At 38.9% G+C, this 22,944-nt stretch overlaps 1 protein-coding gene across 1 annotated transcript in view; it reads right to left on the reverse strand.

Moving 5' to 3' along the window:
- Window positions 1-22,042: 22,042 nt before the first annotated feature.
- Window positions 22,043-22,944, reverse strand: part of SLC38A6 (solute carrier family 38 member 6) — a 47,884-nt gene continuing 46,982 nt past the window's right edge. The window contains exon 16 of the mRNA XM_070931616.1: window positions 22,043-22,165. Coding sequence (XP_070787717.1) covers window positions 22,085-22,165 — 81 coding nt within the window. The 3' untranslated portion in view covers window positions 22,043-22,084. The remainder of the gene's footprint in view (window positions 22,166-22,944) is intronic.

A 22,944-nucleotide genomic window follows, 5' to 3' on the forward strand; every position in this document is an offset into this window, starting at 1 on the left:
GGTCTTTGGGTGTTAAGTGAATTTCGTTGTATGAGTATACTGTGTATACACGTACAATGACAATAAAGCTATTTATTTATTTGTTTGTTTGTTTGTTTGTTTGTTTGTTTATTTATTTATTTATTTATTTATTTATTCATTCATTTATTTATTTCTACTTAGTATAACTCCACATCCTGTAACAGAATTCTTTTTATCCTGTTTGAAGAGCTTCCATGTCTTCTTTTCTTATGAATGAAGGCAAATACACGTATCACAGGATAAAGTTGCAGGATCTAATCCAGGTTGGTCACCAGGCCAGAAATGTAGTCTTCCAAGCTTTCAGACTCATGCTGGAACCCAAACTCAGGGAACTTCTCTCTAACGGAATTCTGTTCTTATCTTCAATTTCTATTCATTCCTAGAAGAAATTAATCTATTAATGTTTTCTTTACAGTATAAATATGGCAGTCACGCTGTTTTTACTCCAGTTTTTCTCCCACTTTTTTTTTTTGCCCTACCAATTTTTCTCTTATCCATTTTGACAGTACCAAAATCTTTAAATTCAAAAAGTTTCATCACTTTTTCAACCTTTACAAATACTCTCATTGTTTCATTGTAAGCAAAGAGTTTTGTATTCATTCCTTTTCCATGTGTACATATTACAGGTGTCAAACTTGCTGGGTCACATTGCCGTCATGCTATGTTTTGTGACTTTTTCCCATTCGCAGAGCTGGAGTGGGCGGTAGGCATGGCCTGTGCATGATGCATCTGGCCCACGGGCTGCCAGTTTGACACCCCTGGCATATGTACAGATTTGTGGTCCAGCCATGTATTCAAAACTAGAGTTTTTCTAAGATACGCAAGAAAACCTCACCATCTTTATCTATTTGGGGGGGGGGGTTGAAATGAACTTGTTGATTTTTCTATATTTTCCCCTAATGGTGAGAACAATTAATCAGTGGAATAGTTTACCTTCAGAAGTTCTGGATGCTCCACTCCAACACTGGGGGTTTTTAAGAGACTGGACAACCGTTTGTCTGGAATGGTATAAAGTCTCCTGCTTAAGCAGGGGATTGGACCTCCAAGTTCTGTTCCATCTCTGTTATTCTGTTATCTTTAACTTGTTCCTGCCCATCCAGTTATATCACCTACCAGTATATTTTCACAGATCACAGATATTTTACTCAAAATCCTGCACAAATGTTCTAGAAACTGATCCCTGGTTCTTCTTGCATCATTGTTCACTAAAGCACTAACAGGGAACTCTTATGAATTCTTACTTTCATATATACCAACAACAACCCAAATGATACCAACCAATACTTCAATGTATACTTTACCTTTTCAATCTTAATCAAATTTTCACTTTCTCTTCAAGTATTTATCTACCCTACTCTACCCAGGTCATCTTCATTCATACACATTGCATCCTTTCCTATTCTCTTAGTTTCACCAGGACATGAAATATTATTTTATTTATTTATGAAATGTATTGGCCACTCATCTTACCAAACGATAACTCTGGGCAGCTTTCTTTAATTTCTTCATTTCATTTCATAGTTTTTTCATTCCATTCATTCTTTTAAGTATTTAATCCTTTTACAATCCAGCTTACAATTATTTATGTGTCATGGTTATCATGAGATAGGCCCATCAATTATATTTTTGGCCAAATGAAGACCATCACATTACATTTTCAGATAGTAATGCGTAGACTACATAACCAGGTTTAGTTGTACCTGTGTCTACCTGCCATGTTTTCTGCTAACATAGCAATACCCACTCAGATTTGACCTACTTTGATCAGTATGCCACAAGTTCAACTAAAGCCCTGTTTTATTCCAAACATGTTCATACTATTCCGTACAAATCAAGCTCTCTGTTTAGAGAGCACTTTGCAAGCCAACATACTGTTGCTTACATCTCACCAACCAGGAGGTACAAGCTGTGCACTGACACACAATCAGGATGTGAAAAAAAATATTTTTCCAGTTGGCTACTTTATACTCAGGAAAAAAATCACTTATTTACTTCATGTTCTCATATACAGAAGACTTCCCTGGGGCCCTGCTAGGAATTGCAGTTCAAGAGCTGGAAAGCTACAGTTTCCCCACTGTATAATGGCAAACAGAAGGACTATTGGTTGAGAGGAATGCTTAAACGCATTGTTAAGAGTCATTCCTGGCAGAAACAAAACTATGAATAGAAGCAGTGGCGAATTGGTTTCCTCTTCTGGTGCTTGTCTTCCCCATCCAGTAATATATCATTGTAATAATGGAAGCAAAAGCCTTGGTGTAATGCACTCTGAAGCAGGCATTGGATAAAATGTCATCTTTGTTATTGATTTGCCATTTGATCCATTATCTTTCACTCACCCTGGGATTTATGAAAGCGCCGCTGCCGGAAACCTCTTCATGTCTCTTTGATCAATGGTCGATAAACTCCAATCCTAACATTAATTTATTGTACTTAATATCCAAGGATAGCAAGGGATCATGGGTGCTTCTACAACTCCACTTGTCTCACAACTCTGAGTGACAGAATATGCCTCTAATACCAGTAACAAGATCTTCACTGTTCTCACTTATTTTGACACCTCTTTGCACCTTCCCAAACAAATGTTTGTAGTGCTGAGTTTATTAGAACCAAGACGTTTTAACCAAACAAATCCAGCCAGCGTTACTAAATCTTGCAAAATCAAAATGTGGACATTTGGCTCAATGTTAAGTGAACTCAATAGCTCAAATTGGATTCAAAAATCTGAATCAACTTGTCCAATCAGATTGAATATTTGCACCATCCTCAATAGTGGAAAGATTATGCACGCTTCAAAAGGGGTGTGCATAAGCGCAGCAGCATGCCTACTGTCCCTGTCCTAATGTTTTCTTTTATTCGTATCCTTTTCATGTATTTATAATTATGTTTACACTTGTATCTGTCATAAAATACATGCTTGATGAAATAAATAAAAAAAATTAAAAATAAAATAAATAGTAGTACATAGTACTACTACATACGTAGTAGTATGTAGTAAAGTACGTAGTAAAAACTGGGTTTTGCTATCGTGCTGTGCTCTGGCCAGTGGGGAAAACCAGAGAAGAGGCTGGAACAGATATGATTCAGAATGACTCCTTTTACCCTTCACGTTTGATATAATCTTTAGGCTATAATGGTGGTCTTCCGAGTGCGCTTCAAGGTTTTGGTTACCACCTTTAAAGCGCTCCATGGCTTAGGACCTGGTTACCTACGGGACCGCCTGCTACCACCAATAGCCTCCCACCGGCCAGTACGGTCCCATAGGGAGGGGCTCCTCTGGGTGCCGTCGGCCAAACAATGTCGACTGGCGGCCCCTAGGGGGAGAGCCTTCTCTGTGGGGGCACCTACGATCTGGAACGAGCTCCCCCTGGAGATACGGAGGATCCCGGATCTTCGCACCTTCCGTCGCGCGCTTAAAACGTTTTTTATTTCATCAAGCGGGCCTGGCCTAAATCTTCTCCTTTTTTAAATTTAAATTTTAAACACAAATTTTAATCTGTTTAATTATGGGGTATTTTAAAATTCAGCCTAAATTATTTAATTTGTTTTAATCTATTTTAAATTTTGTATCTCCGTGTTTTATCCTCTGGCTGTTCACCGCCCTGAGTCCTTCGGGAGAAGGGCGGTATAGAAATTTAATAAAATAAATAAATAAAATAAATAATACTAAATGTGATCTTCTTCAGCCAACTCTACTGTTGATGTTGGGTTTCAGCAGTCCCAAATACACCTTCCATTTCTTCCCTACAGGCTGAAGTGTGAGAGTTGAGCCTGAGTACAGCTGAAAGACATCCTGCTGCAGAAAGCTGTTCTAATTTTTTATTTTTTATTTGATTTATATGCCACCCTTCTCCAGAGACTCAGGGAGGCTTACAGTGCGTTGAGCAATAGCCTTCATACTTTTGTATATTTTATACAAAGTCAGTTTATTGCCCCCACAAACTGGGTCAATTTACCTACCTTAGAAAGGATGGAAGGCTGAGTCAACCTTGAGCCTGGCAAGATTCGAACTTACTTTAATTGCAGACAGCTGGAGTTAAATTACAGTGCCTTGTCTGCAGAGCTATCCAGGCCCTGGATAATTGACTTCTTTTGGCTCCCACATGTACACATAGATCTCTAACATTGACCTCCATTTTATCCAGGGGGGATGTTTCCTAATGCCCTTGTTTTGCTCCATTTCTGGATTTGATTTGGACCTTGTGACCACAATGAACATTCAAAACACTCAGCAAAGTGTTAGATGGTGGCTTCGTCTACAAGTCATTGGGCCAAACTGTATGAAGGAGAAAAATCAAAGAATCTGTAATATAAGAATAGAATCATTTAAACATGGGTCCAATGGAGATCCCTTCCCCAAGGCATTGCTGCGCATGGACAAGATTCTTCTTGGATAAGTGAGCTCTTCTTTTCAACTTTACCCCTTTCGATATTTTTACTGACATCTGGGACTAATAGATGCACTATTAAGCAAGGGGTTACCAACTCACATTCATGAAAAACACCTTCAAAAGCAGAAATGTTCTGTATTGACTTGTTGCAGAAGATACTTATAATAATTATATAAGCTAAGTATAAGCTAATTATAATAATTATAATAATAATTAGCCTAGTCCAGAGCTTCAGAAAGATGGGGTAAAAAAAACTTACCATTTCCCACTCACTGCTATTTTCTTTACCCAACCATGCATGTATTAAAAACAATATCACTTGGAAGCACATAAATTGAAATTCTCTCTCTTTTTTTTTAATTTTAAAATAAACTTTATTAAATTATCAAACAATTATAAAAACAATTAAAACCATAATAAAATATTCATATACATAGATCATATCTTATAATTGACATTTCATTTCTATTCTTTTACATATCTATATATATTCTTCTCCTCTACACATTATATATTTCATAACCTAGTCCCACATTCATCCTCATGACGGTGAAGTCATTGTTGGTATTTATATGAAATAAGCATGGAAATACACTCCCACTTATCAGTTCTTAATTTAAAACTCACTATTAATTTAATACTCATCAAAATTATCTTTAATTTAATCTCTAAATTGAAATTCTCAAAAGCTCTAGGTGCAGCCCCTAGACAGCTTCAAAACTATTGGCAAATTGTAAACTTTAATGCTCAGTCCTTTTTACCTTGGTACACATAGCTAAGTAATATGTAGGTTTATTTCAGAGCTGTGCTAGCAATTCACATGTGATTTCCAGGATAACACATGCACTGTCATAATTCCTGAACTTAAATGGTTTGATTCAGGCATCTTTAAATTTACTAAAACATGGAAGGGAGAATCGGAAGAGCAATCTCCTTTATCTAGTTCTTGGTCTTAGAGTCAGGTCATTTGAGTACCCTTTGTTATAGAATCGCTGAGAATCCAAAATAATAATTGAAAATAATTGAAAGCACACCTTTGGGACATCCAAAATAATAATTGCATCTGATTAACAGGATTGTAGTCTTATGCTTTTAATAAATGTTGACCTTTGCTGGTTGCAGTAGACTGAAACAGCAATAGCTTTGGAGATCATTAAGGTTTTAGTCACATAAAATCAAAGCAACAGGCTAACACAAGCATGCATCACTGAGCTTGCCTCCTCCTCCCCAATACTACTCCATTGCATTCAACCCTGCAATTTCAGGTTTGCATTGCATTCAACCCTGCTTTGCATAGCACAGCAAGCCTCAAGCCTTTTTAAAAAACAATGCAGCAGGCAATGGGGATAAAATGGAGTCAGGCACAAACATTAATGAAGCTTTACAACTTAACATGTACTGCCCGCATAGTCTAAATAGTGCAACATTATTAGGCCCATGCTTAATAATTTCTTGTAATTTTGGTAACCGTTAATAAAGCTTATATATCTTGCCAAGTTTCCATTTTTTGAGATCGTAAGATACTCATTTTGCATTTCCATAAGACAGGCTGGATAAAGTGAATAAATTAATGGATTTAAGTGTGGAGGAAAGATATACATTTGGGAGTGAAACAAAATTAGGAAGAGAAAGAGGATAAGCATTGAAAAAGTTAAATTGAACAATCCTTCCCATCCAAGGACTCAGATCTTGATTGTTGTCTTCCCTGCCTGGTTTATGGTTTATTTTTGGTTTGTTGAGGTTTTTCTTTTCCAAAAAGGAAACATCTGGAAAAAGTTACATGGGACGGTGTGTAATATGTTATTTAGCCCTCGGGCAGTCTTCCATGTCTGACTACTGGCCAGATCCAAACCTGTTTAGCTGGATTTTCTCCAGGCGCTGCACGGAAGACTTGAATGTGCAGATGATACCAAATTCCGCCTCCCCCCTCGAGGAACTTTGTGCAGAAACAAATGGAGAATAGAAAACAAAGAGGCACAGCAGGGAGGAAACCAGACCTGGTGCTAACTTTACAGCCCATGGAAGAACTCACGAGGAGGGAGGCATCATAACCAGATGCCACCAGGAAACCACAATTAATTGGCCCTGCTTTGTGTTATCTCTACAGATGTGAGGAAATGGGGGAATAAAAACAACTCATGCTGTTGACAACTCTATCTATAGTGTAATCCTTGAAAGAACTCATCCATCATGCTGGTCTCCTGTGGCAAAACCGGGGTGTAATCCTGTTTTTCAGCTGTGGAAATCAATCATTGGCTTGCAGAAATGATTGGTCATCATGGGTGTGTGTGTGTGTGTGTGTGTGTGTCTGTGTGTGTGTGTATGTATGTGTTCACCCACACATATAAACATAGACATAAAAGGCCTGTAGAACTCTAAAGAATCTCTCTTTGCTTTTAGCAGGTCCACTGCCATCAGGAAGACTGACCTGCTGTCCCAACCAATCCATCTTGACTGTCTTCAACAATGAAAAGAAATGCACTATCTGCTCTGGTTTATGGCAGCCTTCCTCAACTTAAGGATGATTACTATTGATCCGCCTTTACAGCAGATCAACACTTACTCTACTCTTACTCCATAGTCATAAGCTCTGGTAAACAGATTTTGTACATCCAGAAGCTCCAAAGTCTCAACTGGCCAAGTCTTTCAGACTTCCGTTCTCTTGCCAAATTTGTGAACAGAAGTAAGCCCAGTTAAGGAGAGTTTTTGTGGAGACAATCAGTGGAGAAGAGAAAGGCAAAGCAACCTTCTTCCTACAAACTGTATAGGGACTCAAAGCTTACTTCTCTATTGAGAACTTGTTCTTTGACCTGAGGATGAAGGTCATCCAACAGAACTTCCCTGTTGTTATAGAGGCTCCACCACAACATTCATATCTCCAACCTCACAAAAACGGTGGGGGCTAAACTAGTTTCTAAAAAATATGAAAAGTATAACTGCAAAGAATTCCAGAGAGGAAAAATAGAAGATGTCAATGTAATTGTAACCAAGCTTAGTGAAAACAATGGAGGGTGCATACAGCAAGTCACTAAGGATCATTAAAAACAGGTAGCCTTGAGATATAGAATTGGTGTCAGAATAAGCTGTTATCAAAGGGCTCATTTCAATGTGTTTTAAAGAAAAGAAAGAGAAAAGAATCAGTACCCCAACTGTTCCATGAAAAAGGCAAAATGTTAACAAAGATGCAACAATTTAAACTTCCTACCATTATCTGAACAACGTCGTAAAGATGGAAACATTATGGTCAGTGTTCCTGTAGGAGTTGATATCCACATTTATTCAAAGCAGATTCTCCTAATTTGGGGGTTGGTAGCTACATCTGAGAAGGTGAAAATGAAGGCTGTCATGGTGCAGTTACTCCCCAAGTAAAAAGCAGTTAAGCAATAAGTAAGATTGTTCCTCCCCATCTACTCTAGCCTCCCAGGAGACTTCTAAACTTGATAATTGTTTGGGGGGGGGAGGCAGATGATAGTTCTAACAAAGTACTATAGAATGCTGCCATCCACCATTTTATTTTCATGTATATCCCAGGGACCCAAGAGAGGTCCTGAAGCATTGTGGGAAAAACAGGCTTGCAACTAGTACTCTGCCAACTTCCCCTTTTCTTTACTCAAAGGAATCTAAAAAAACCGAAATCAGTCTGTAGGCATGTGGTATTTGATGCTGGAAAGCAGAATTATTGGATATAAATTAGAAATGCACATCTTCTGTTCATCTCATTTTTATTGGGAGTGCATGTGTGATGCATAAGCGGTCACCTTAACAAGTTCTGCAGCCTTGTTGACCATGTGAGATTAGATCATACCCCATTAGATCATACTGTTTGAGAGAATGGCTTGAAACCAAAAATGAATTATCCAGAAGGTTGTGTTTTGATGATTGCTAGAGGAATAGACGGTCCTTGATTAAAAAAAGGCATCTGCCTACCCTGTGTTTCTAGTTGAGTAACTCTATCACTTATGTATCCATGATGGAGGCATGGGGAGAAGGAGCTGTTGATAGGGTAGGTGGAAATCCAAAGTAAACCAGCCCATGGCTCACCGGGGAGCTGATCGTTTTAATGTGAAGAATGAAGGCTACCTTGGAAACAAGAAGGTTCCTGCTGTTCCTTAGCTAACAGCTGAAGAAGGAAAGGGAAAACCTGCTGAATTCCATAGTCAGTCACCAAAGGGTCATCTCGTGTCCATCTGCGATAAATCCAGCAGTCATGGCCTGATTTCTCCAATCATCCTTGCAAAAAAGGCTTTGCAATCAGAAAACTCAGGATGGGACAGGAAGCAAAGATGCAAGCAGTTGACCGGAGATGCTCAATGGATGGCACTGACAGTTGTGGCTGTGCAATCAGCTGTTATGCAAAGTTCAGCAGGTGCCGGAGACACTGCAGAAGCAGCCTGCTAATCCTACAAGGAAGAAAAATGCTTTCTGGAATGCAAAGGCGGATGAAACCTATTAGGGTCATAGTTTGCCCAGCTGGCAAGCCCAGAAGCATTCCCCACATTCTACTTTCAATTAATCCTAACTGAATCAGTAGGCAGCCTCCTTTGCCAAAAAGGAAGGAGGAGGAGGGTTCTAGATTTGCATATCTAGCTGGGTCACCAAAAACTCCCATGAAGAGGTGACAATAGGATTTGGTTCCATCTGCACATTTCTCCTGAAATTGAGGCCGGGATCAACTGGTCAATGAGAGTGATTCCATTGTCTGAAGGGTTTCATACCTTTTTTCATAAACCCAGGCACAATCTGAATATATGGACACAAATGTGAGGTGGGGCTGCTGTGCTGGATGGTCTTGTGAGCTTCAGCATTTGAGCTACAAAGGATGTGACATTTCTGAATTTGTTAGGCTGGAGCCCAAATTTTAAAAACTAGCTTTGAGTAGGAGGCAGATATGATCCCTGCAGGACTAGACTAACACAGCAGCACATCTCATCTGCCTTCCATGGTAGCCAAATATAATTTGTCCCCAGAATCTCATGAGGTAAAATATTTACTAGCACACAGTTTCTGAACATAAAGGCAATCTTAGTAGTCATGGCTAAAACATGCTTCCCTTCTGTTGTTTTCCCTGTAATAGCAGACAGGAAAATAACTTTTTGTTTTGCGTATATTGAACTGTAAACCATCATATATTCAATGGGTGGGAACTTGGAGCTCTCTGAAGCTGCTCTGAATGTTGGTGAGTCCTTAACTCCAACTGCCCTCACTGTTGGCCATGATGGGCTGCTGAGTCTCCGGAGAAAGGCGGCATATAAATTGAATTAATAAATAAATCATTCAACAAGATCTCTTATAGTTGAAGGCACACCAAGTTTAATTTTTAAAACATCTGGAGGACTAGCACTGAGCAACTTATGGAGCTGTATTAAAAATACAATAATAGTTTAAAATAGCCGTATACGGATGGATTTTGGTGACAGGTTCTAGTTCTCCTAAATGTGGGTTTTAGTTCTAGTTCTAGTTCTCCTAATTGTGGGTAATATCAGAAGTTTCTCAGAGGAAAAAAGAGGTCTATATACAATTACTGGTACTAAGTGACTGGTACTAAACCCAGACTTCGAATCAGTCTCCAATCCAATACTTATCCAATGGGAAATAGAAGTCTGACTGTTAGGTTGTAAAGAGGTAATATACACTTGGAGTCCAGATTTGAAATCTTGGGAGTAGAGGGCAGCCAGCAAAAGACCATGGGAAGAGCACCAGAGGAGCCCAGTTTAAAAAAAAAAATCACCTGTCTGTCCTTCAGGCATTCCAAGCATGTCACGGGGGAAATACAAGACTTTCAGAATGTCCCTCTGTTGAGCAGTAACAGCCCACAGGACAGAAGAGGACATTTTCATCCTTAATCCCAGCAGGTGACTGAATTGTGCAAGAGGAACGCTTGCCCTTGTAACTCTATCCCAACAGCAGATACTATTCTTGTTCTCGGCAAGGCCTACTACGCCTTTTCAGTATCCAAGGATCTGCCACCACCATCAGTCCCAAGCAGTAAATTGCCAAATAATTACTCAGTTTACACTTGCAGCTCTTTCAATGATTGTGAGCAGCAAGCTAATCACTCCAGAGCCAACTCAGGCTATATTTGCATAGCATTTGTTGACCACAATATATCTAATCAGTAAAGGAATGTTTCAATGATCACTAAGGCAAACAGTCCTTATTTACTGAGGCATTGTTCTTCCAGTACTGGGCTTCAAGCAGTGCCTAGTAATAGTCTTCTTGGGACAGCTCACTCCAAACCTGCTGGACTACAACTCCTATCATCCCTGTCATGATTGTGTTAGCTACAGATTATAATAGGCTGGCACATCTGGAGGCTGGCAGCTTGCAGAAACTGGAGTTGCATCGTTTTGCCAAAGGTAGCAGAGAAAGAGAAGGGCTCCTAAACATGCCAGCAAAGATTTTGCACCTGCTCTGGTTTCATTTATATGCCCTTCCCTGATGGATGTGTGAACATATTGATCTTCACTGCCTGCCAAGCTGAAATATCCTGCTGTAATAAAAAATCTGGACCGCTATAGCTAATGAGCATTTAGATTCAAAAACAGAGCTCTGTTTTCTCAGGTAGGGTTCTGCATCGAAGCATTGTAGGAAGCTGCCCAAAGTACCATCCTAATCCTAATTGTGGAAAATATTATATTTCTGACCTGTGGTAGCTGGGTTCAGGCACTTCATTAGGCTATATTAACTGACTTGGTTTTAACTCAGCAGATTATTGAGTTTAGGCTTAGAGTGAGTCTTTAGGTTTGTAAGTCATTCTTCATGCTTTAGTGTAATGTGTGACCTCAGCCAATATCATTCATTCAAAAACCACCATTTAAAAACAGTTTGGCACCATCCACAAACCTACCACTGAGATGTCGGGCCTGAGCCCAGTTTATTGTGCATAGAGACTATATCCTAGCATAAGCATTCTTTAGAACTTTTCTCATCTTTGCAGATACTGGCTAGTAAAAAGGGCTTCCAGAGTTTGTCATTATTTTCCTGATGTTTCTCAGTTTCACTGAGAAAGCACAAAGAAAAGGACTAAATTGTTTTACACAGGCGCTGGCATCATCTGCAACAAAAGTTACTCTTGCCCTAACCAGGATAAGCCACCAGAGCAAATTTATGACATCATATTTTCAAAAGAAAAGACATTACCTAGAATTTCTCCTTTCCAAAAGTATCCAACACTATTTTTGCATCGCAGTCTTACCCACACTTAATGGCTTTCTTAATTAATCCAATTTACCATTTCTAGAATACACTGAATCATAAATTAAACATATGAGCAAGACAGTGGTGGGATTCAAAAATTTTTACTACTGGTTCTGTGCTGTGGCTTGGTGGGCGTGGCATTGCTTGGTGGGCGTTGCAGGGGAAGGATACTGTAAAATCTCCATTCGCACCCCACTCCAGGGGAAAGATACTGTAAAATCTCCATTTCCTCCCAATCAGCTGGGAAGCAGAGAATAGAGGGCGGCGGGGCCAGTCAGAGGTGGTATTTACCTGTTTTCCGAACTACTCAAAATTTCCGCTACCAGTTCTCGAGAACTGGTCAGAACCTGCTGAATACCACCTCTGGAGCAAGGGCCACAGAGACCATGGGTGTCAAACTCGCTGTGTCACATTGCCATCACATGACGTATCATGATGTTTTTTCTCTTCACAGAACTGGGGTGGGCGTGGCCTGTGCATGACGCATCCGGCCCTCAGGCTGCCAGTTTGACACCCCTGCATTAGACTAAAAGACAATTGGCCAATTTATGATTCAGTGTGGAATCTAGGTTATATTGGGCAGCAGCTTTCAGAAAGCTCTTATTTTTTGACTATCCTGCACTCTGTTCAAATGGTCCCCTTTCTCCTGTGACAAGAGAATCCAAGTTTAAAACCTTGCTTGATCAGCCATAAAATTCATTGACATACGTTCTTTGCCCAACATGTAGGTAAGAGAAACATTTGCATCACCTTTGGAGCCCATTCCACTCCTAGTAAGCTCACTGTATAGTATGCCCATGCAATTTTCATGGTGACGATATTAAAGTACTTTGCCTTTTTTCAGGATAGTTTTAGACTTCTCGGTCTAATTCGCAATCTTGAGATTTCCGGTGATTACCTATCCGCACAATTTCAAAAACCAGGCCAATGATACAATTGGCCAGGGGCCAGCTTGGTGCTGCTATATCTAATTAGGTAGATCTCTCTCTGGCTCAGATTCCTACCCTGGTTTTCAAGAAATCAATGACAATGATTTGGGTTGCAGATTTAGTTTGGTGAGCTTGCTTGTTTTTCTGCAGTCCTGTTGTTAGCAAGCTAGATAAGCCACCTCAACAGCGCTTGGGGGAATGGAGTTTACTGATTGTTTATATCTAATAGCTTGCCCTGCCAGTCTTGATTGGGTGTGGTTTGTTCCTTGATGGTTCCTTGATTGTTTATCTGATGCTGTTTCCTGCTTATCGGGAGGTTGGCTGCTAGGGAACATGTGGGTCTGAAAATGTTTTTCTTTCCTTGACATTTCTTTTTTGTTTTTTTAAGCCCCCCTCCTCCCCAAAAAAAGAGGATACAGAAAGAAGGGATGAAACCAATCATGCACAGGCACCAGTTCTAAAATTTACTATGATTCTTGTCTATATTAGCTTGAATGGGAAGATATTCAGAGTGAGGAGGAGCCAAAAGAAATGGTCTTTTCACTTTGTTTGTCTTCTGTTGCCCCTGATAGTATCGCTCCATACTTCCTTTTTCATCACTACTATCTCGCCAATAGATTGATGTTGCTTTATGCAATAGATTGATGTTGCTTTATATTTTGCTGCACCCTACGACTGATTCTGACCTGGTTTAGAAAAGAAAGGCAATTGCCTTTCAAACTTCTGGAATATTTTTTTTTATTTTAATTTTTTTTATTATAAACACATTAAAACAAAACACAAACATACAACATTTATATCCATAAACTCTTTTTTTTACAGTTTTTTCATAGTGATCCTATCTTAGTATTTACTATTTATACATATTTTAACTTTATCTTATTCCATATTACTATCTATATTCTCTATATTTCATCTACATTTTACTTGATCTTTACATTCCAGTCATTTATATTGTAATTTACCAATTTTCCCCCTTGATTAAACATATCTTTCTCTCTCCTTTATTCCTCTTTCTCATTTTTCCTGTCCTCCAACCACTCATACCATCTATGCCAAATTTTATAGTATTCTGTGTCCTATTTCTCCTTGAGTTCTTTTGTCAGTTTGTCCAAACTTCTGGAATATTTATCCTGTGAAAGTGAATCCTGGAACTTCAAAAGGGCTGTTCACCATTGTTTGGCTTATATTTTATTTCTACTCCCTTAGACTGAATGATTGAGAATTGGCTAGGTTGGTTTATGACCTCCCCTGCCACAAATACAGGAAGCTGATTTGGACAAGGCTAAATTCCTTTGGATGTCTGATCCAACTTTTTCTACTTGACTGACAGATGCTCTTCTGGGCTCAGGTGAAGGTCTTCCACTGTTAAATGCTCCCAGAGCTGTCTTACACAAGGATATCACAGAGAGGGAGAATTTCTGCTTCAAATGACCTATTTTGCCTCCCTGGTGACTGAAATCGTGTATGAAATAGATCCTTCAGATTGTAATGGGGGAATTTTTGGTCCCCTGATGCACAATACCATGTCAACACAAGTCACCTTAAACACAATCTGCATTTGGCAATAATTTCAATTGGAGGGACACCTTCATCAATCAAAAGACAATCACCATTTAAAAAAAAAATCACCAATGAGTACTCACTGTAGAGTTCTATATTACAAACAATAGCAATGCAACTTTTTCTCAACAATGTCACACCAATTGCAATGAAAGGACAACGCTAAAGAATCAGAACTTCTAGTGCACCAGTACTGCCATCTGTTGTCAATTTATTACATTGGACAAATTACTTTCCATTCAATCCTTATATACAAAGCAAGTCATTTTTACACCATGATACTGGCTGCAAAAGTACACAAATAAGTTGCCCTTTCCTCCTTACGTATTGCAGCCAGTTGGTGATGTATGAGTCTAATCTTACACTCCCAGGCCATTTCCATTTGGGAACTCTCGTCCCTTATGCTGAGTCAAGCCTTGGATGTCCCCTCAAAACACTACTGAATAGTATCATATTTGCTTTCCTCCTCTTTCCAAAACTCCCAGTCCTGTGAAGCAACCACCCAACTTTCAGGCTATGGGAACTTTTCACCATTAATTTGAATTGCTAAGCGCCCAATTTTGATCACATGACCACAGGTATCCTGGAAAGGTTGTATGAAAAATGGTCATGTCACTCTTTTCAGTGCCATTGTAACTTCATGGATCACAATGGTTTAAGTTGAGGACTACTTTGTAATCAACCCAGCCAATTTTGTATGAATATCACATAATTTAAAAATTGTCCCTATCCATGAATTTTCTCTGGTTTCTATATGTGTACCTTCTTTTGTACTGTCAAATCTTATTTGATTATCTTAACACTTGAGGAATCATTATACTATAGTAATGCAGGCTATGCTCTTGGCATCCAAATTTGAAGATCGCTTAATAATGGATATTTTAATTCATAATGCACACAGGACTGGTGTTTGCTTTTCCCTCCTAGAGAACGATACTGAATTATGTCCCAGGGGATGAATAACTGATTTTCAGCTATCTTTGCCTTTTGCAGAAGGTGCGTTCTTCTTCCCATCTGTTATCTGTTTAGGATTTTTATCCTACAGATTCAGACAGCTGGGTATTAACTGCATAACTAAGCTCATGAATCTGGAGAATTAAGAGATCCTGGGAAAGGAAGGAGCACTGATGATCACTTGTCATGTGTTTATATACCGAGCAATTTTATTCCAGATCAAGAATGCAGCTTATGCTCTCTGGCTTCTATATTGGCAAAAGTATTGTAACAAGAAAACCAAGCACCACTGCAATGGAATATATTTTAATGCTTTATTTAAATACACTCGATTGGATTCAGACTTAGCCATGTCTAAAGCAGGTCCTTGAAAATTAAAGACTCAAGATTTCAACTGCAGAATTCACATACTGTGTTTGACTTACTGCAGTGTGTGGGAACTCAGCCAGTTTTAAGACACAGTTTAACAATTGTGCTTCAGTGTGTTAATTTCTCCAATAAGTCTCTTTTTAAATATGTATGGCTCCAACAAAATGATTATATAGAAGAAAATTGGATTGTTGAATATTTTCAACAGCAGATGGATTTGTTCTGATGTTAACAGTATGCTGATGTGGCGCTAACCCAATAACAGATCATTGACTATTATTGGGTTAGCTACTGTAACGTTACAGAAAGACTGAGTTCACACCATACACTAAACAATGTGTTAAAGCAGCTGGCCCAGTGGTGGGATTCAGCCAGTTCGCACCACTTCAGGAGAACCGGTTGTTAACTTTCTGAGCAGTTTGGCAAACTGGTGGTTGGAAGAAATCATTAGGGCAGAGAACCGGTTGTTAAATTACTTGAATCCCACCACTGAGTGGGCCCCAACCTTTTGGGCACCTGAGACTGGTTCTGTGGAATTTTCCTGCGGACCAGAGTTGTTGTGGTTTTATGTGCTGCTTGCATCCCGCAGATGGGACTTCGCTTGTTTGCACGGCCCGGTTTCTGACATGTCGTGGCCCGCTGCCGGTCCACAGACTGGAGGTTGGGACCTCTGTGTTAAAGAATACTCAGGGGACAAACCTACCATACAAACAACTATATTAACTTTTTTATAACAGACTTCACATCCTATGTACATACATTATGAAAGAGTTGGGAGGGGAGGATAGAACAAAGAAAACAGAAATATCAGATCAGAAAGGAAAGAAATAAAAAAAAATAGTAGGAACACAAGTGTGTGTATGCAGCAAAGGGGAATTAAATAGGCAAAAGGCAGCGAAGGACTGAAATATTGAGTTGAACTAGGCTGCCGTATATTTAGCAGTTCTTTTGCATATGTTTTTAGTATTTTAGACCATAACTAGTTTATGAACATTCCAAGTGGTGAAAGAAAAATGTCAGTATAGAATGCTGGTAGACAGCATAAACTCTATGGGGAAATGGGTCAATTGGTTTGGAACTGAACAATGCTGGCGCAGACGTGGGGCAGGAAGTTTCTTCTCTTGGTGAGAAGCTTAGGCACATAGGCAGAAATGCTCAGAAGGCAATGTTGCTTTTGTAAGCTTTCAGCCAGAATTAAACTCCATCCGTCCATCTGGAAATAATGAGGAGCTCCTAACTCCAAATTCTTGTCATAACCCGGCCTGTGGTTTAATTTCACGATTTTACATTAAACTATTATTTTCTTGAGAAACTTACTTTGAGCATCAAATTTACAAAAAAAAAAAAAAAGACAAAAGGTCCCCTCAGCCTTTAGCATAATTGGAAATTTGGAAAATAAATAGCATTATTTTGTTGATTTTATTCCACAAATAATATCAGATTTGCCAAGATATGTTGAAGGCAAAACTAAACTTGCAGGCTATTCTGGTACAAATATAATAGAAATGCAAATTAAAGTATTTCCCTCACATTCATCACATGAACATGAGCTTTAAAAAAATTAAACCATCCTCTGCAGTTTGTAAGATTCCTAACACTCTACTTGGAAGGCATTGTCATCAAGTGGCTCAGATGCAATCTTAGATGATTACCTTAATCAAAGGTAATCAATGATAGCGATACTTCTGACTTAACCTAATACTCTAGGTAAGAAAATGTTGAACACTTGTTCCAGGTTCTTCTACTGGTACATAATTATCCCAGCTTGAATAAAAGCATTTTCTACCAAGGTGCTAGAACCTAATCCCAAGTGAAGTTCTTCAACTGCTTCATATCCAGCCTTCCAAAAAACATTGAAAAATCTGTGTTTTTAATGATTAAAACTCTACATAGAGAGGATGTTTTCCTTTTATCACTTTACAGTTCAGTTCTTTCTGCTTTGCTACTCTTAATTATTGCATTTCTTTTCATTAACTCCTGTGAAGAATTTTTAATATAAAGGGAGGCTTATTACGCAGTCCTCGACTTACGACCATAACTGAGGCCAAATTTTATGTTGTTAAGTGATAAATTTGCTAAGTGAGTTTTGCCCCATTTTACAATGTTTCTTAACACATTTGTTAAGTGAATCACTGCAGTTGTTAAATTAATAATACAATTGTTAAGTGAACCTGGTTTCCCCATTGAATTTGCTTGTCAGGTCGCAAAAGGGGAATACATGACTCTGGGACACTGCCACCGTCATAAATATGAGTCAGTTGCTAAGCATCTGAATTTTATTCACATGACTGTGGGGATGCTACAAAGGTCGTAAGTGTGAAAAATGGTCATAAGTCTTTCTTTTCAGTGCTGTTGTAACTTCAAATGTGTTTGGGAAAACCCTTAAAATGCCCTATTTGGCTCCAGTGTCTAGACTAGAAGCAGCCTGCTTGTATCTGGTGGCCTTGAGTTCCACATCTCCTCTTAACCAGAAGGGGGATATTGCAGAGATTTCATCTATGCATGCCTGCGTAGTCCAAAAATCAGGGAATGGAAAGCCCTCTGTAAGATTTGGGGGTGGGTGGGGAGAGCTCTGCAATACCAGCCTCTGGACTGTAGGGATCCCTCCTCTGTAAATAACTTTGATATGCACGTCAGTTGCTAAGCATCTGAATTTTATTCATGTGACTGCTACAATGGTCGTATGTGTGAAAAATGGTCATAAGTCTTTCTTTTCAGAGCTGTTGTAACTTCAAATGGTCACTAAACGAACTGTTTTAGTGTTTAAATTGACGACTACCTGTATTAACAATTCATTTTCTAACATTTTTGCTGATTGAAGAACTAGTTGTTATCTAGGCATTTGAGTCAGGTGTAGGAGTTCTGTTGTTGTGGGTGAGTTAACAGTTTCTTGGGCTCCAGACTTTGCCAGGTGGGTTGTGGGTGGCCATTTCCTCAGAGACAGCCATTTTGGAAATGGCAGCACTGACCCCACATGACAATAATTCAGCAATCAGGGTCAAAAAATGCTCTGAATATTTCAGATGTTCATCACTTTGGATAACATGGCAATCCTAACATGACACATGATTCTTTTTTTTAAGCATCTGATGTCAAAACAGATCAAGCTGGCTACTTTTCTGCTTCCAGGCAGAATTTATATAAAGAGTTCTTGTATGGAAACCTCTGTTATGATAGGGACTCCACACACCATGGAGAAAATGTCTAAATTCCACCTTGTTTTTTTTAAAAAAAAAAATTCAGAAAGCAGTGGTGGTTACTAACTAGTAACATTCCCTTTTCCAAACACAATCACATTTAGATTTTTAAGAAGATACAGCTGCATGAAATGGCTTTACCAAGTTATAAGTCATATGGTTTGAATTAGGTTCTTGTAGACATTACAGAAGCTTCTTACAATGGAGATTTCTTAATGCACATTTGTACTTGAAAGGAACTTAAGTTTATCATATTATTAATTCGTGATTTTTATCTTTAAATATGATAAAGTATTAAGTATAAAAATGATGGATGTCTTAGAGTTCAGTCTGCAAAGTCAGAACATGTTGACAGGCACAGTAACTATTTCTTACTTCTCTACTGAAGTGTAAATTGTCTTGAACGGCAGCTTTAATTAAACTTAGACTGGGCCAGGCGCCTTTTTGCGAATCCAAGTTTTCTTCAAGGAAGGAGGATGGAGGAGCTCTGCAAGCTGTTTCTGTAAAACTGACAGGAGCAGGTGCAGCAACATTTCAATCAGTTTCAACAAAATGTTCTCAAAAGACCACCTGTCTTGTTGGATTTTAGCCATAACCTTTCCACATTTGTTCCCCAATAGAGGATTATTCACTAACACACAGCAACAATACACAGACTATTTCTCCCTGCTGCAATTTTAATTTTACTTATTTATTGGATTTCTATAGTTGCCAAATCATCAAATTACGTAAGGCAGCATGTAGGACAAATTAAAACTACAATATAACAGTAAAAAAAAAGAGCTAGGTAATAAATAGCTGTCCAGAAATACAATAGCAGTAACACTTAAACTTATATACCGCTCCATAGTGCTTTACAGCACTATCTGAATGGTTTACAATATCAGAATATTGCCCCCAACAATATGAGCCCTTATTTTATTGAGCTAGGAAGGATGGAAAGCTGAATCAATCTTGAGCCAGTCAGGATCGAACTCCAGACTGTGGGCAGAGTTAGCCTGTAGTACTGCATTCTAACTGCACTGCGCCACCAGGACTCCTACACAAAAAATTAAACTAGTCATAGCATACCACTGGCCCCATGGCTCGGCCTCCTGGAGGAACCAGGTCTTTATGGTTTCCCTCAAGGACCTTGTGGGGCTTGGAGAAAGGCAGGAGCAGCAACAAAGAAGGCATTCCAGGGTCCCATAACATTACATCCCTAACCTCTTGCGCTATTAAAAACATGGTAAGAGATTTGTATTATCAGACTTGCAAGATTCTGTTAATGTGACTTTGTAATAAAGTAGAACAAGCTCATATGGTCATGATTCCTGTCTACCAGGATCTACCAGAAAGGCAGGCAGTTGCAATAGTACAAACTGTAACGGAGCTATGAGAGACCTTCCATCTCTGGTTAGTTTTATTATCACACCAAAGACTTGAAATAAACAACGTAATGTGATATTATGTCCTGTGGTTCTTCATACAACTACACTAGCTACTGCTTGCAGGGCAAAGCAATGCAGTCAGTAAAAAGTAACAAAACTAGTTACTAAGTCTGCATTACTATTAATCTTCTCATCGTTCCTATCACCCATCTCCTCTCACTTATGACTGTAATCTTGTTGCTGGTATCCTTAAGATTTATATTGACTGTTTCCTAATGTGATTTGATTGCTTATTTGTTCCCTAGGGCTATCATTAAGTGTTGTAAGTGTTGTACCTTATGATTCTTGATGAATGCATCTTTTCTTTTATGTACATCGAGAGAGTATGCACCAAGACAAATCCCTTGTGTGTCCAATCACACTTGGCCAATAAAGAATTCTATCATCTATCTATCTATCTATCTATCTATCTATCTATCTATCATCTATCTATCTATCTATCTATCTATCTATCTATCTATCTATCTATCTATCTATCTACCTACCCACCTACCTACCTACCTACCTACCTACCTATCATCTATCTATCTATCTATCTATCTATCTATCTATCTATCTATCTATCTATCTATCTATCTCAGTGGTGGGTTGCCCCCGGTTCGCACTGGTTCTATAGAACCGGTAGTAAAACCAGTGGGAGGCTCTGCCCACCAACCCCAATGTCATCAAAATGCTTCTGCGCATGCGGAAGAGCATGCGCGCGAGCAAACGAGTGAGCGAAGCAAGCACACACACACGGCCCCGTTGCGAACCGGTAGTAGAGGTAAGTAGAACCCACCCCTGATCTATCTATCTATCTATCTATCTATCTATCTATCTATCTATCTATCTATCTATCTATCTATCTATCTACGTGAGACTGATAATGCCAAGAGATAGTGACTGGCTCAAAGTCACCCACCCAGCTTTGTGCCTAAGACAGAGTTAGAACCTGTGATCTACTGATTTCTAGTCTGGCACCCTTAAGCACTATACCTTTCATTCAGGGCTTTAGAAAGTCAAGGAATGACAACAGCAGCCAGATCAACACTACACTGAGACAAGAAAGAATGAATTCCCAATTCATGTACATTAATCAAGGATAAAAGAGTTAGTTTGTACAGTAGCTGCTTTCTGAGAATATGTGCATATAATGGGAACTTCTCTCACAGCCGTATAATACAGCTCAATGAGGCAGGGCTATAAACTGAAATAATCTCCTACAATGGATCTTCTATGATACTAAACCAGTGGAAGTTTTTTTTTAATTGGAAACATCTGTGTGCATGCAGCTAGATCTCACTGCTGCACCCTGTGCTAGACAGATTCTGAATTCTAGTAACACATCTTAAATTCTACTTTGCTGGCAAAGGTAGCCAAGAGAAATGTTCAGTACAGGTACCATATGACCTTGCTCCAATTAGCAGACTGACTGCTGCATTTTACAAATTGCCATTTTTGGATATTTTTCATGGGTAGCTCCACAGAACCAAGGCACGGATTATTCTCATTATAGATAACTGGCTCAGGAAGGATTGCAGTTGGCACAATGGCTACCAATGGGCATACATGTTCCTTTCCACTACTGCCATCTGCAAATCCAGGAACAGAGAGAGGTCAATTGCCACTCCAAAATTGCAAATATGCTCACTCTAAAGGAGCACCACCCCATTCAGAACCAGCTTCACTTTAATCACCTTATTTTTTTTTTCCTTACCAACATTACCTCCTGCCTGTCTGGACTGAATTTCACCTTTGTATTCCTCATCCAGGTGATGATCAAGATTAGACAACAATAAGGTTGGGTTTTTTTTAGGACTAGACAGTAAGATACAGTAGAGCAGAATGTCATCAAATAATGACATTCTAGAGCTCTGAATTAATTCCAGCTATTTCAAGTAGTTGTTAGTATGCAAGGTAACACAGAGTTCTGTAGAACGCTATCACTCAATTCTCTTCAGCCCTTGGCAGAATAATTTTATTTAAAACACTGGAAATTATTCATTTTAGCAGCTGTTCTTATGTACAGTTCTAGATTTTGGAACGCAGGAATACTTTCAATGGTGGACCCAACTGTATATGATTACTGATAAACTGAGAAGACCAACAAGGAGGCCGAAAAGTAGCAGGGCACATGCCTGTGAATAAAAGTGAGACAAAAAGAAAAATCTTAAAAGCAGAAATCAATTAATCTTTTGTTTATTAAAGCAATTATTGTAATGACATCATTTTACTTTTTTAGATACTGGTAGAGTTGCATTTAAAACACTTCATATTCAATATGTTTTCAGATGGATATGTGGGTATCATTGAGAAAAGGACAACACCCTGCAATAAACAAGTTAGATTTGTGGCTTAGGAAATGATTTTAGCAGAACTGCCCTTGTCAACTGACTATGGCTACAGCAATAAGAGCTGTGCAAAACAACTGGCCAAATGCCAAACCAAAGTGGACTGATTCATGCAGATGCAAGAGATGTCCAAATCAAAGCAAGCCTCCTCCTCCTCTTCCAAAAAAAAAAAAAAAAGACTCATTCTAAATCTGAAACATGCTGAAGTTTCATTAGCATTTCAAAATCTGAAGCAATCCAGACATGCAGAAAAGCATCTGCCAAAAATTCATAGTTACCCAGACAGAACAGCAGCCAAATATTGATACATTTCTCCCTAAGCGCTTCATATAAGGAAAACTCCACTACCGGGGTGGGGAGGGCAGCGTACTTTTGTGCCTGATAGTATTGACTTCAAACCAAATGAATAGATTTACTAGGGGTCTCCAATGACAATGTCTGGGTGAGGAATGATGAAATTATTTATTGCAAAATTATGGCAGATAAGTTTTGAACTTCATGGTCTGAATTTTCTGAATGGCGATATTTTAGGATATAAATTTGACTGTATTTATGTTGGGAAAGGA

Source organism: Pituophis catenifer, unplaced genomic scaffold, assembly GCF_029215685.1.
Source record: "Pituophis catenifer annectens isolate HBS135680 unplaced genomic scaffold, rPitCat1.0.hap2 SCAF_1, whole genome shotgun sequence".
Lineage (NCBI taxonomy): Eukaryota > Metazoa > Chordata > Lepidosauria > Squamata > Colubridae > Pituophis > Pituophis catenifer.